Here is a 14,061-nt window from a genome sequence, read left to right on the forward strand (position 1 = left end):
AGCACCTTCACTTGATAGAGCTATTAAGTTACTATTAAATGGTTGTTACCATACTTTTTTTTTAAATATTCGATTTTAAAAAAGGATAGATTGAACTTCTTTGCAGAACAGATGCTGACTCACAGTCATTGAAAAACTTATGGTCTACAGAGGAGACAGTTTGGGGGGTAGGGGGATGTGCTTTGGCTGTGGGATGGAAATTTTGTGAAATCAGACTGTTATGATCATTATACAACTACAGATGTGATAAATTCATTTGAGTAATAAAAAAAAGCAAGTAAAAAATAAATATTCACTTTTATTATACCAATTAATGTTTGTTTTAAGGATTATAGAAACTGCCATGTGCATAAAAATTAAGCCTATTTGGTTTATTTTTTACTTTTTAAAAATTAAAGTATAGTTGATTTACAATGTTGTGCCAATTTCTGCTGTACAGCAAAGTGACCCAGTCATATATATATATATATTATATATATACATATTCTTTTTCTCATATCATTCCCCATCATGTTCTATTTCAAGAGAGTGGACACAGTTCCCTGCGCTACACAGCAAGACAGACTTTTGTTTTCTAAAGTTTGCTACTTTTAGTTTTTGGTTAGAAATGGAAGAGGGGTCTTTTATATAGTGTACTTGGCACAACTACAGACGATTACATTTGATACTTTGCACTTGTAACTCCTAAATATAAAGACAAACTACAATTTTAGAGTTTGGGAGTTCCTGTTGTGGTGTAGTGGAAACTAATCCAACTAGGAACCATTAGGTTGCAGGTTCAATCCCTGGCTCGCTCAGTGGGTTAAGGATCCAGCATTGCTGTGAGCTGTGGTGTAGGTGCAGACATGGCTTGGATCTGGCGTTGCTGTGGCTGTGGCATGGGCTGGCAGCTACAGCTCCGATTAAACTCATTAGCCTAAGAACCTCTATATGCCGCTGGTGTGGTCCTAAAAGAAAGACAAAAGACAAAAGACAAAAAAACCAACCAACCAACAAACAAACAAACAAAAAACAAACCAAAAAAAAAAAAAAACTTTTAGGAAAGACATCACCTGTCTTTACCATTGAAGAAAGAGATGTAGAGAAGTTAAATTACTAGGGTCAAATGGTTAAAGAGGTTTTTGGAGGTCCTCGGGAAACAGGTACCTGTTTGATAAGGAATTAACATTCAGCAATAAAATTATAGAAGTGAATTTGTAGTGACAAAGGGTGGGTACAAAAGATTACTATCTGTGTAAATCATAGGACAACACATGATAGCCCCAAACAGAAGGATTTTGAAAATTAACAATAAAAATTATGGTTCTTATTATCTGAAAACAGCTTCTTTTAAATGCATGTAGATTATGGTAAAAACTGCCTTTCACTGATTTATTCTGGTTTTGGAAAGTTGGAATTGGTTTAACAAGGCCATTCATGTGCTTTAGGTTCTGAGGATCATTTATTTGAATGGTCCTTCTTGAATTTCTTTCTCCAAAATTTTGCAGATTTTCTTTTGGGATTTTGAGCAAAAAACAGACTGACCTTTTCTCTGGAGAAATAGACCAGCCAGGAAGCCAGAATTTGTAGGCTTCTGGCTCTGAATTGGCTGAGAGAGTTGTAGTTTTATTTAGTTGGAGAGAACTTTTGAGTGGGGATGAAAACATCTTTTATCTGTTTCCCTTTATTTTTTAATACCGGCCATGTAATAGTTGCATTCATTTAGTTTCCCAGACAGTAAAATTGCTTGACAATTTTGCTGGCTTGATTATGACCCAAGTACAGTAAATGTTAGGATGCTAAGAATGGATATGCTTTTTTCCCAGTTCTGGCTTACAAAGAAAGTAGAGTTTATATCAGAATGTTTGGCCATGCTCTTGGAGGCATTGGCTTAGTTCTGTAATTATTACTTGGGACATCTCCTAGTGGTCATATTGAGCTTAATATTTCTATTTTCATTGATGTTTATTCCAAATATTTTTCTGTATTCACCATTTCACCTATTCCTACCCATGGAGAAAACAATCACAGGCAGTAGGCTATTCCCCGATTTTAGAAGATTTGATTGTTTTTCCTCTCTCTTGAGTGAGGACATGGTTAGCTCCTGGTCCCACTGAAGTAGATCTTGTAAGGGAACAAAATGTGAATAAACCAGTTCTGTCCTGTGCTTGCTTCGGCAGCACATATACTAAAATTGAAATAATGCTGAGATTAGCATGGCACCCAAGCAAGGATGACGCTCAAATTCATGAAGTGTTCCATATTTTTTTTTATATGTGAAATCTCTTTAAATGATGCAAATGAACTTATTTACAAAACAGAAACAGACTCACCGACACAGAAGACAAATTTGTGATTACCAAAGGGAAGAAAGGGGGGAGGGATAAATTAGGAATTTGGGGTTAAAATATACATAATAATGTATATAAAATCTATAACCAACAAGGACCTACTGTCTAGCACAAGGAACTGTACTCAATATCTTGTAATAACCTGTAATGGAAGAGAATGTAAAAAAAGGATTGTAGTTCAGTAGATTAAGAACCTTCCTAGTATCCATGAGGATGGTGATTCAATCCCTGGCCTCTCACGTTGGGTTAAGGATCTGGTGTTTCCACAAGCTGTGGCATCGGTAGCAGATGTGGCTTGGATCCTGAGTTGCTATGGCTGTAGAGTAGGCTGGTAGCTGCAGTTCCAGTTTGACCCATAGGCTGGGAAATTCCTTATGCCACAGGGTGCGGCCCTAAAAAAAAAAAGAATATCTATATTTATATATGTATGTACATAATATATATATGTTCAATTGAATCACTTTGCTGTACACCTGAAACTCACTTAACTTTGTAAAACAACTGTATTTCAATAGATTTTTTTTTAAAAGAAACTAATTCTGTCCTCACAGAGCATGACTTAGAGTTAAGAAGATAAGACAGGAATCTAAATAATCAAAATGATAAAGAGGGCAGTGAGCTTGGATGGTGCCAGTAGTGATGGAGACAGTGGGACTGTCCAGACCCAGGTTGTCCTTTCCTGAGATGTGTACACGGTTAGAGAGAGGAGGAGGTGCCCAAGGGTGAGTCAGAGGTTTTGAGTCCTGGTGGCTGATAAACTGGTGCCCGAAGGAAGAGGGGGATCATGTGTTAATGAGAGACCATGAGCTCAGGTTTGAATCTCCTGAGGCTGAAGTACCCTTTGGACACCCATTCAGAGAAAACTTAGGAAGGAGCTTTGAGCCTCTCTGTGCAAGAATGTGTGTAAAAGCTTGAAATATGAAGAGTAATACCAGTTCAACATAATTTGAATGTCATCACAGGGCTGTAATAATGAACAGAGCATCTGCACTTCATTTCCACATGTAGGTGACTTGGAAGCACCTTCTAACCTAGTGATTTCTGAGAGGACTCACCGTTCTTTGAGAGTGAGCTGGACGCCCCCTTCTGACAGCGTGGATAGGTACAAAGTGGAATATTACCCAGTGTCCGGAGGGAAACGTCAAGAAGTGAGTAGATCCCACCTACAGCCCCATCCTCAGCCCCATGCTGAGCTTGGGTCCTCCTCCTTAGGGCCCTGAGAGGAGTGCTGGGTGAGGAGCAAGCAGGCTGTAGGGTCAGAGCTGAGGGCACAATGCTGCTCTCCATGTCTTGCTAGGAAAGCACCTCCATTTGGGCTTAATTAGAGGGAAAGAGCTTTGCTTAATTTCTTACAGCTTCTAAGAATTGCAGAAAGTAATACAATGTTAAATTAAAGGATTAAGGAATTCCTGCTGTGGCTTAGTGTGTTGTCTCTGTGAGGATACAGGTTCAATCCCTGGCCTTACCTCAGTGGGTTAAGAATCTGGTGGTGTTGCAAGCTGCGGTGTAGGTCACTGATGTGGCCTGGATCGGGTGTTGCTATAGCCATAGTTGCAGCTCTGATTCAACTCCTAGCCTGGGAACTTCCATATGTGGCAGGTGCGGCCCAAAGAAAAAATAAAGAAATAAAGCATTAACAAGATGCTTAATTTATACTAGAATCAAGGAGTAGGAAGGAAACATGGAAGATGATCTAGTTTTATCCACTCATTTTGCAAATAAGGAGACAACAACTGGAAGAATAAATTGTATGAATTGTCCAAGCTCTCATTGTAATGTGGTGGTTTCCAAAAACAAAAGACAATGGCTTCATTACACTATAATTTCTAAGGTCATTGCAGTTAACTTCTTTGCAATTATAGTTATAGTAGAAAAAAGGGAAGTTATTATAACATAAGTTGTCATTTAACAATTTTTTTTCCTCTAGTTTTATGTAAGCCGATTGGAGAGTAGCACGGTACTGAAAGATCTGAAGCCTGAAACTGAGTATGTTGTCAATGTGTATTCTGTGGTAGAAGATGAATACAGTGAGCCTCTGAAGGGCACAGAAAAAACCTGTGAGTCAGATTTTAAAAAAATCTTCTCTTGGTTTCATTTTTTTAAAATAAAGAGGTGACAGCCTGGGTGGGCTTTTTGTCAGCCTCCCAGATCATTCATTTATGCGGGATCCATTCAGCATATCTTTACTGAGTGCATTCTTACTGCAGGTGCTTAAATACTCTGGGGTTTTCTGCTGTTACTGGTTGTTCCTGCCATCATGGGGCCCCCCTGGGGGGGAGGGTAGTCATGGCCATGGACATCCTAGAGGGAAAGTACCTTTCATGGTTATCCATGTCTGAAGGGAAGGTACTGTGTGGGAAGTGGGGCCAGGATTGTCTGGAATAGCGGCTGTGCAGGGATGACCTAGTTCAGTTCTGCACGCGGCCAGATCTTCCTGCTGGCAGTGAGAGCTCCCTTTTTACAACTGGCTTTTGGACTCTGGCCTTCACAAGTGAAGCACTAATGGCTTTGGCTTTGAGTTGAGCTTTGGGGAAAGAGGTTCCTCAATCTATTCCTCCAATCCTACTATTCCTAGTAGGGCTTCTGAGGCCATATGAAAATATTCTTTTCTTTTCCCATCTTCTTGGCCGGGCTCTGGGAAGAAGGGGGGCCACTCAGAGGGGGAAGGAGTGGGTGTAACTCTTTCCAAGGCAGAGAATTGACTCTACTTACTGTCCCCCTCTTAGGTCTTCTCTTCTCTCATTTCCCTTCATATTAGACCAGTGGAGGTGGGAAATACTGTATTTCATAATGGGCAGGATGAATGTGATAATTACTTAAACTCAAATCTTTGGACAAAAAATAGAATACTCTCTGGGTGTTATGTGGAGAGATTCTAAGCCTTTTACTCTGCCTCCTGGGCTTACCTTCTCTTTGAGGAATCTCCTCAGTTCCAGTTATGAATATAAGGCACTCTCTCATTTAAAATTTTTTAAAAGAGAAGATGAAATGAAATACTGAGTTGGTTTTTTTAATGTATGAAATCCTATGATTGAGGAATGAAAATAGTCAGCAGTTTCAGGATGTTCCCGAAAAAGAGACTGAAATCTCAGGAAGCAGGTCCCTGTTTTGGCTTCCGTGTGGACTTCACAGAATGCCATTTTAAATTTAAACTTCTTGGAGTTCCCGCTGTGGCACAATGGGATTGGTGGCACCTCTGGAACACTGGGACAAAGGTTCGATCCTTGGCCTGACACAGTGGGTTAAAGGATCTGGCATTGCTGCAGCTGTGGCTTAGGTCAAAACTGCAGTGCTGATCTCATCCCTGGCCTGGGAACCCCATCTGCTGCAGGGCAGCTAAAAAAGAAAGAACATAAGCATAAAAAAATCAATTTAAACTTCTTTTCTCTATGAAATGGTGATAGTTATGACATGTAATCCTAGTGTAAGGTGGAGATAAATAATGAGACTGGGTTTTGAGGGGGAGAAGAAAAGATTCCCTTCACTCTCATTGATTTCTCACAGCAGCCCAGTCTCTATTTAGCATCTACACACATCAATAGCTAGATAGGAAGTAATTAAAAAATGAGTAGAATGACAAGAACTAGACTGACGTCTGATTTTACCTTCCAACAGTGCCGGTCCCTGTAGTCAGCCTGAACATTTATGACGTTGGCTCAACTGCCATGCGAGTGCAGTGGCAGCCAGTGGGCGGGGCTACTGGCTATGCCTTGTCCTATGAACCCATCAACGCCACACAACCGGCCACACCCAAGGAGGTGGGAGATGTTTGTTTCTTTATCCTTGGGGCTTCCTGAGACTTGGCTCTCATAAAGTTCTCATTGAAGGGCAGTTACTTAGGAAGGAACTCATTTATAACTTTAACCACAAAACAGAAAAACAGACTGGATTTGTGGCTGGTAACCATCTTAGAAGACCTTAGCATGGAAAAAGAAATGCAGTTCAGAGAAATGAAAAATAAAAGTTGTGAGGGGTGGGGAGGGGATAGAGTGGGAATTTGGGGTTAGCAGATGCAAACTATTATATACAAACCCGGTAACAACAAAGTCCTACTATACAGCATAGGGAACTGTATTCACTATCCTGTGATAAGCCATAATGGAAAAGAATATAAAAACAGAATGTATATATATATGGCTGGGTCACTTTTACAGCAGAAATTAACACAATGTTGTAAATCAACTATACTTCAATTAAAGAAGGATAGAAGTTGAGTTAAAATCAAGTGGTTATAAATCAGTGTAAATGACCACCCCTGTTAGTGGGAACGTTTCATTTGATTGTGTTATTTCCCTTTGGCCTGTCCATCTGCAGATGCGTGTGGAACCAACAGTGAATGATGTGCAGCTGAGTGACCTCTTTCCCAACACTGAGTACAAGGTCACGGTCCAGGCCTCTCTGTATGACCTCACCAGCGAACCAGTCACTGCGAGGGAGGTCACCTGTAAGACTTTGCTTGTTTTCCTTCAGCTCTTATTGCTGTGAGCATAATGTTCACTGGGCTTTTTCTTTCATCTAGTGATGCTGTCAATAATTTGATAATTTGTGCCTAAGTTAAATTACTCATGGCAATCAAATTTGAGAATTAAGGTTATTGCTAGACTTATTGTAGCATCATAATTTGATTCTAGGCTTTGCTTTTATTTTTTTCATATATAACGTGTAGTTTTGAGATGTATCTTAGAATCAGTGGTGTCTTACAGCTTCTCTTGGCTAGGTGTCAATCAGCGATAGAGTATAAAACAATGGTGCATCTTACAATCGCTATTGTAGATCCATAAAATATGATAGGTAGTGTTGGTGAGAAGGGAATGTTGGGTGAGGGTAGTTTTCGAGGAAGGCTAGGTTTAAGATCAAGATGTTCCAAGTTCTTTTTGAAGCAGAAACTCTATGACACCTTTCAGTTAAGTAAATTAATCAGTTAATTCAATCCCCAAATGTGCTTAGGTGTTGGGAATGGGCCCATAAATAACACAGAACAGCATAGAGCACTCAGACTCCTTTGTGGTTTTCACTTATCTTGTGTGTGTTGTTCAGCCCCTTTTGTATTTCTGGTTTGTTTCACTAGCATTTAGATGCTTTTTCTTGAAAAGTGACAGTGATTGCACTTTCCTTACTCAGCTGGTAGTTTTGTTTCATGCTTCTTGAGGTGGGTGTGCTGGGATAGATGACCTGCCTAAATTTCATGAGTTTAAGGCCACATTTCTAAGGAAATGAAGAATTTGGAAGGAACTTTCAAGGGGTAAAAGGGGACTGAGAGGGAAACATAAATGAGGCAGAAAAGAGAAGCCCTGCGAGGTGTGGCAGGATACATTCATTAACAGTAATAATCATCTTGGATCCTATCTGGAGTTGGAGGTTTCTGGAAATGGAGTGATGGCAGACAGAAAGTGTGGGGGGCCAGCCAGAGATGAAGATGTGTTCTGGGAATGCTGGGAGAGGGGAACTGAGTCATTGTGGGATGAAGGACAAATTGGCTATACATTTGGATGTGGGGCTGGACCGCTACAGTGGAGAGAGGGAAGGCACAGAGAAAGGCAGAGATGAAAACATCGAAGGGATAGAAGTACAGAATCATGCATATGGAGACAAGGATTCAGGAAGAGAGATGTACAGAGTTGAAGTGAGAGACAAAGGAATTTGGTCAAATAGAAAGAGTGAGAGATCTCATGTAACAAGAGAAAAATCTCTTTGTCAGTTATCTTCCTCCTCATCCTTTTTTTTGGGGGGGAGGGTGCTGCACCCATGGCACATGGAAGTTCCCAGGCTAGGAGTCATATTGGAGCTGTAGCTGCCAGCCTACACCACAGCTGCAGCAATATGGGATCTGAGCCATGGCTGCCACCTACGCCACAGCTCACAGCAACACCAGATCTTTAATCTCCTGAGTGAGGCCAGGGATCAAACCCACATCCTCATGGATACTAGTTGGGTTCATTACCACTGAGCCACAATGGGAACTCCCTCATCTTTTTTAAGATAAAGGTTTGTTTGACTTGGTGAAAATTTATCATTTGAATTTTCTTCTAACCTTTTAGGATTCTGTGGGTTTTCTTATAAGCTCGCTGGATACTTAATTTCGGCTCATTGTCATTCTTCACTCTTGTAACCATTTGTTTTTCTATCACATTCTTAAGGGAGTATAACTTTAATTTCGATTGCTATCGTAGCTTTTTTTTTGTCTTTTTCTAGGGCCTCACCCACGGCATATGGAGTTTCCCAGGCTAGGGGTCAAATTGGAGCTGTAGCTGCTGGCCTACACCAGAGCCATGCCGCATGGGATCTGTGATCTACACCACAGCTCATGGGAATACCAGGTCCTTAACCCACTAGGCAAGGCCAGGAATCGAACCCGCAACCTCATCATTCCTAGTCGGATTAGTTAACCACTGAGCCATAACAGGAACTCCCTATCGTAGCTCATTTAAATATCTGATGAAGAAGTATGAGTTGTACATTTTTGGTGAATTATGATTTATTATAGCTGAGCAACACGCAAAAGCAACACGCAAAAGTTAAATAGAGTGGGAGAAATTTTAAGATAGAAGTGAGAAGTTGGAGTTGTGATAAAAATGGAAATTCATGCTATTTTTAAAAAGCCTTCTGAAGAAGAATTCAGCTATACCTGGTAGAATCCAAGAGCTTTTATCATCACAGCCAATTTGTTTGGTTACTTTGCTGCACATCTTTAACTTTTCTCCAAACTTCTTGACAACTCGTGTGGATGCTTTAGAGCTTTGTGGTTGAGAATCACATCTGGACCTAATTTCTCATGCATCTCCAGTGCCTTTGCCCAGTCCTCGAGATCTGAAACTCAGAGACGTGACTCACAGCACCATGAATGTCTTATGGGAACCTGCGCCGGGACAAGTGCGTAAATACGTTGTCCGCTACAAAACACCAGAAGAGGATTTCAAAGAGGTAGGTTGAGATGGAAACTTTAGAATTATTTGTTTTCCTAGTAGGCTTAATGAATGAATCTAAACAGACATAGATGATAGCCTGTTTTGAAGACTTGTCACTTTATTAATATAGCATTGAAAACTTGTCATACCATATATTGATAAAGCACTATTTGAATACGGATAATATATTGGACTGTCTAGCATTTGATTTAGAAATGTTTTGCTGTGAGGTGTTAATCTCATGAACATCATCCCTTAGTAGATAAAGATTTACAGAATCTAGATGGTATTTTGCACTCCTCCAGATGCCTAATGTGATGCTCTACATTCTAGCAATTACTAAAAATGCCGTTATAATGTTTCTAAAAATGAAAGCGAGCAAGGGGATGCAGGGAAGAAGAGGGGGTTTGTCAGATAATAGGAAGATAGGACAGTTGAGCAGGACAGCGAGAAAGTATGAATATAATGTTAGAGGAATGTTCCTTCGGCTTTGAGCATTTTTTTTTTTTTTTTGGATGTGCTGCGATAGAGAGCTACTTCCACAACAACCTGCTTCAAAGTGGGACCAAACTGAGGGGCTTCACCAGAAAATGGGCTTAAAACCTATGTTTGCTGAAAGTGGCATTAATGTGAAAGCCTCAGAGGCATTTTTGGAAGCTAGAAACAGTTTCTATAAGCACTTGGTTATGGACTTTGTAGTCATTTGGATTGTACTAATGCTAATTTACACCTGTGCATGCATTCCTTTCATTCTGGATTTCAATGTCAAAAGCAGTATGGTGACCAGTGGGTCTTACAGTGTTCTTGTTCGTAACAAACTAATCCACAGGAGAATTTTTCTGAAAGAACTCAGGCAGTGGTACAAAGGGAGATAGGAAAAAACAATTTGGTTGTTTGAATTCCTAGGCAGTCATCATTTACCAGACAATAGTGCCAGGTATGGCTGTAGTTCATACATTTTTTTCTACTTTGGAAGCATTTAAACTATCTCCGGTTCCTAGATTTGCCACTGAATGCAAGTTATGTGCCCAATGTACAGTTAAGGGCAAACAAACCAAGAGGTTGGAATTTGGAGCAGAGAAAGATTTATTGCCTGGCCAGGCAAGGAATTGAATGGCTTATGCCCCCAAAGCTCGGAACTCCTCAAAGAGTTCCAGCAAAGCACTTTTAAAAGCCAGGTGAGGGAGGGGTGAGGTTAGTTGTTGCAAATTTGGTGTCAAAATCCTTTGTTTTTTATAGCTGTCTATGTAGGTCAGGTCGTGATGTTCCTGTAAACCTCCAATAAAACAAGTGTCTGCTCTACACCTTTTTATCTCTATGAAAGGTCAGAGCTCTGAGAATGGATTCTCTTGTATATTTCAGGCCATAGGCAATGTTCTTTTACAAAAGATGCAGAGCCGGCATGACTGACTAAGCACAGGCCACGGATCTGATCTAATGTGGAGTCAGATTTGTTTTTCCCTCTTACAGACTTTCGTGCAGAATGGAAACCACTGTTGTTTTTTAGTACCACACTTCTTATGCTCTTGCCTTGAGAGACAGAGCAAATATAGCAAACAACATACAAAAATAAACTTTGTAAAAAGAGTTCCACTGCTTTATTGTAGGTAGAGGTGGACAGGTCACAGACCAGTACGCCTCTCAAAGACCTCTTCTCGCAAACCCTGTACACTGTCAGCGTTTCTGCTGTGTATGATGAAGGGGAGTCTCCCCCTGTGACTGCTCAAGACACCACCCGTGAGTTGTGCTTCTGCTTTATTGATGACTGGAAATAGCACCATGTGCATGTGTCCCTGGACTAACTGGGCTATTTTCATTTCTTTTTTCTTTTTCTTTTTTTGGTCTTTTTATGGCTGCACTTGTGGCATATGGAGGTTCCCAGGCTAGGGGTGGAATCGGAGCTATAGCTGCCCACCACAGCCACAGCCACAGCCATGCCAGATCCAAGCCGCATCTGCAACCTACACCACAGCGCACTCGATGCCGGATCCTTGACCCACTGAGTGAGGGGAGGGATTGAACCTGCAACCTCATGGTTCCTAGTCAGATTCATTTCCACTGCACCACAATGGGAACTCCTCCATTTCTTTAATTTTTTTTTTTTATTGAAGTATAGTTGATCTATAACATTGGTTAGTTTCAGGTATGTAGTAAAGTGATTCAGTTATACATACATATGCAAATGTGTATATATGTATATATACACACACTCCTTTTCGGATTCTTTACCCTTGTATACTAATAGAAAATATTGAGTATAGTTCTCTGTACATTTCTTAATGTTATTTTTGTCAGTATTTAATGATATCTGTGTTCATAGATTGTTTTCCACTTATTTTCTTCCTATTTTCTATCTCTATGCACATTCTTTTTTAAAAAATGATTTTTATTTTTCCATTATAGCTGGTTTACAGTGTTCTGTTAATTTTTTACTGTATAGCAAAAAGACCCAGTCACACATACATACAAACATTATTTTTCTCACACTATCCTCCATCATGCTCCATCATAAGTGACTAGATATAGGTCCCAGTGCTATACAGCAGAATCTCATTGCTTATCTATTCTGAATTTATGCCCATTCTTTTCCTGATAATTTCTATCCTGTTATTCTACCAGCCTCTGTCACTAATTCATCTTCTGGATACTTAACTGTGGTGTGTGTGTGTGTGTGTGTGTGTGTGTGTGTGTGTGTGTGTGTTTAGGGGGTGGGAGAAAGTGTATTCTTCATGTATGTTGGACATTTTCTCTGGAAAGCATGCATTAAGTTGTCATTGTTTTTTGAGATCTGATTGTACTGTATGTAAAATGTTCTCAGGGCTAACAAAGGATGATGATCTTTGCCCTAGGTAGTATTTCACTGTGGAGATAAAAAGTAACAATACATAGGAGCATATAAGGAAGGTGAGGTGGGAGCTGCTCAGAGGAGAGGAAGACTCCCACAGTAGGAAGTGGAGGGTACAGGGCACCTGCCTGGGCCCGGCCAGCCCTGCTCCATTCTGAACCTGCTTTAAAGGATGTCCCTTTCTCTCCCTCTCATGGTCCTTCTGTAGTATTTAACCCATCATCATTGTCTTTGGGTTTTTTTTTTTTTCCTTTTTTGGGTTGAACCCGTGGCAGATGGAAGTTCCCAGGCTAGGGGTCGAATCAGAGCTGCAGCTGCTGGCCTACACCACAGCGACAGCAACACCCTATCCTTAATCCACTGAGTGAGGCCAGGGATCGAACCCTCATCCTCCTGGATACTAGTCTGATTTGTTACCACTGAGCCACGACGGGAACTCCAACTCCTCCCTGTCTGTATTTACTTTCAAGTGAACTAAAGTGGTGGGCCACTTGGTTGTCAGTAATATTGTCAGTCAGTTTCCAAGTGTTCATTAAAATAAAACAAGGCAGTTCTATTACATTATTTGTAGATCACATCCAAAAACTTAGTTCTGCCTTTTCTCATAACAGGCACTGTGCCAGCTCCAACAAACCTATGGATCTCTGAAGTAACGCCAGAGAGTTTCAGAGGCACTTGGGATCATGGAGCTTCCGATGTATCGCTCTACAGAATCACCTGGGCACCTTCTGGAAGCACAGATAAGATGGAGGTGGTGCTAACTCTTTTCTTCTTCTTTTTTTTAGATCCTGTTTCATTATAGGGACCCTCTGTTGCCCAGAAGACATCCTTTCCTATTAGTGACATTTGAGCTCATGTTATGCATCAGAGCAGGAGGAACATCTGGCTAAATGATGTCAGCTGAGGGCCACTTAGCGTATGGCATATGTGGTGACTTAATCCTGTGTTTATCGTTTGTCGTTTTTTCCTAAGACCATCCTGAATGGAGATGAGAATACTTTGGTGTTTGAAAACCTGAACCCGAACACTCTCTATGAAGTGTCTGTGACTGCCATCTACCCTGATGAGTCAGAAAGTGATGATCTGATTGGCAGCGAGCGCACACGTAGGTTTTGGCTTTCAGGAGAACATTCTTATTTTTAAATTAATTAAAAAATAGAGCCAGAGCTGTATTAGTAATATTTCCCTGAAATCTGTTTTTTTTTTTTTTTTAGTGCGTTTGATACCCTTAACAACACAAGGTAAGAATCTAATTTGCTGACTGTATGAATGACCAAAGAAGGAGTGAATGAATGAATGAATGAATAATACAACAAAATTCACTGCAAATAGGCCTTCTGCTTTTAAACCATAAGATGTTGATTGGGACCTCTTTAAAAGAGGTCTTTCTTGAAACGCTTTGCTCTTTTCTACTGTTGGTTAAGGAGTCACTTGAGATTCAACAACCATCTTTTATCGTGGGGTCCATTTAGTTATAAGCCCAGAAATAGACAGTTCTTTTGATTTCCTTGGGAGCAGTATGTATTTGAGGGGAGACCTGGTTCAGTTTGTTCACTCTGTTTCTCAACAATCTTTTTTCAGCTCCCAAAAGTGGCCCACGAAACCTTCAGGTGTATAATGCAACATCCAACAGCTTGACTGTTAAGTGGGATCCTGCTAGTGGTCGCGTGCAGAAGTACCGAATCACCTATCAGCCTTCAACAGGGGAAGGCAATGAACAGACGGTAATTTTTTTTTCTTTTTTGTCTTTTTAGGACCGCACCTGTAGCATACAGTGGTTCCCAGGCTTGGGGTTGAATTGGAGCTGCAGCTGCCAGCCTACGACGCAGCCACAGCAACACAGGATCCGAGCTGCGTCTGTGACCACTATAGCTCAGGGCAATGCCAGATCCTTAACCCATTGAGCCAGGCCAGGGATTGTACCTGTGTCCTAATGGATGCTAGTCAGATTCGTACCCGCTGAGCCACAACAGGAACTCCC

At 40.8% G+C, this 14,061-nt stretch overlaps 1 protein-coding gene across 6 annotated transcripts in view; it reads left to right on the forward strand.

Annotated features, from left to right (window-relative positions):
- The window catches only part of COL12A1 (collagen type XII alpha 1 chain), a 130,719-nt gene that overhangs the window by 54,375 nt on the left and 62,283 nt on the right, over positions 1-14,061 (forward strand). For all 6 annotated transcript variants that reach the window (XM_021092374.1, XM_013992820.2, XM_013992819.2 and 3 more), the window contains 10 exons: positions 3,339-3,478; positions 4,258-4,387; positions 5,946-6,088; positions 6,645-6,774; positions 9,115-9,251; positions 10,843-10,972; positions 12,692-12,831; positions 13,053-13,185; positions 13,295-13,321; positions 13,662-13,804. In XM_021092374.1, the coding sequence (XP_020948033.1) occupies positions 3,339-3,478; positions 4,258-4,387; positions 5,946-6,088; positions 6,645-6,774; positions 9,115-9,251; positions 10,843-10,972; positions 12,692-12,831; positions 13,053-13,185; positions 13,295-13,321; positions 13,662-13,804 (1,253 nt within the window). The remainder of the gene's footprint in view (positions 1-3,338; positions 3,479-4,257; positions 4,388-5,945; positions 6,089-6,644; positions 6,775-9,114; positions 9,252-10,842; positions 10,973-12,691; positions 12,832-13,052; positions 13,186-13,294; positions 13,322-13,661; positions 13,805-14,061) is intronic.

This window comes from Sus scrofa, chromosome 1, assembly GCF_000003025.6.
Source record: "Sus scrofa isolate TJ Tabasco breed Duroc chromosome 1, Sscrofa11.1, whole genome shotgun sequence".
NCBI classification, from domain to species: Eukaryota; Metazoa; Chordata; class Mammalia; order Artiodactyla; family Suidae; genus Sus; species Sus scrofa.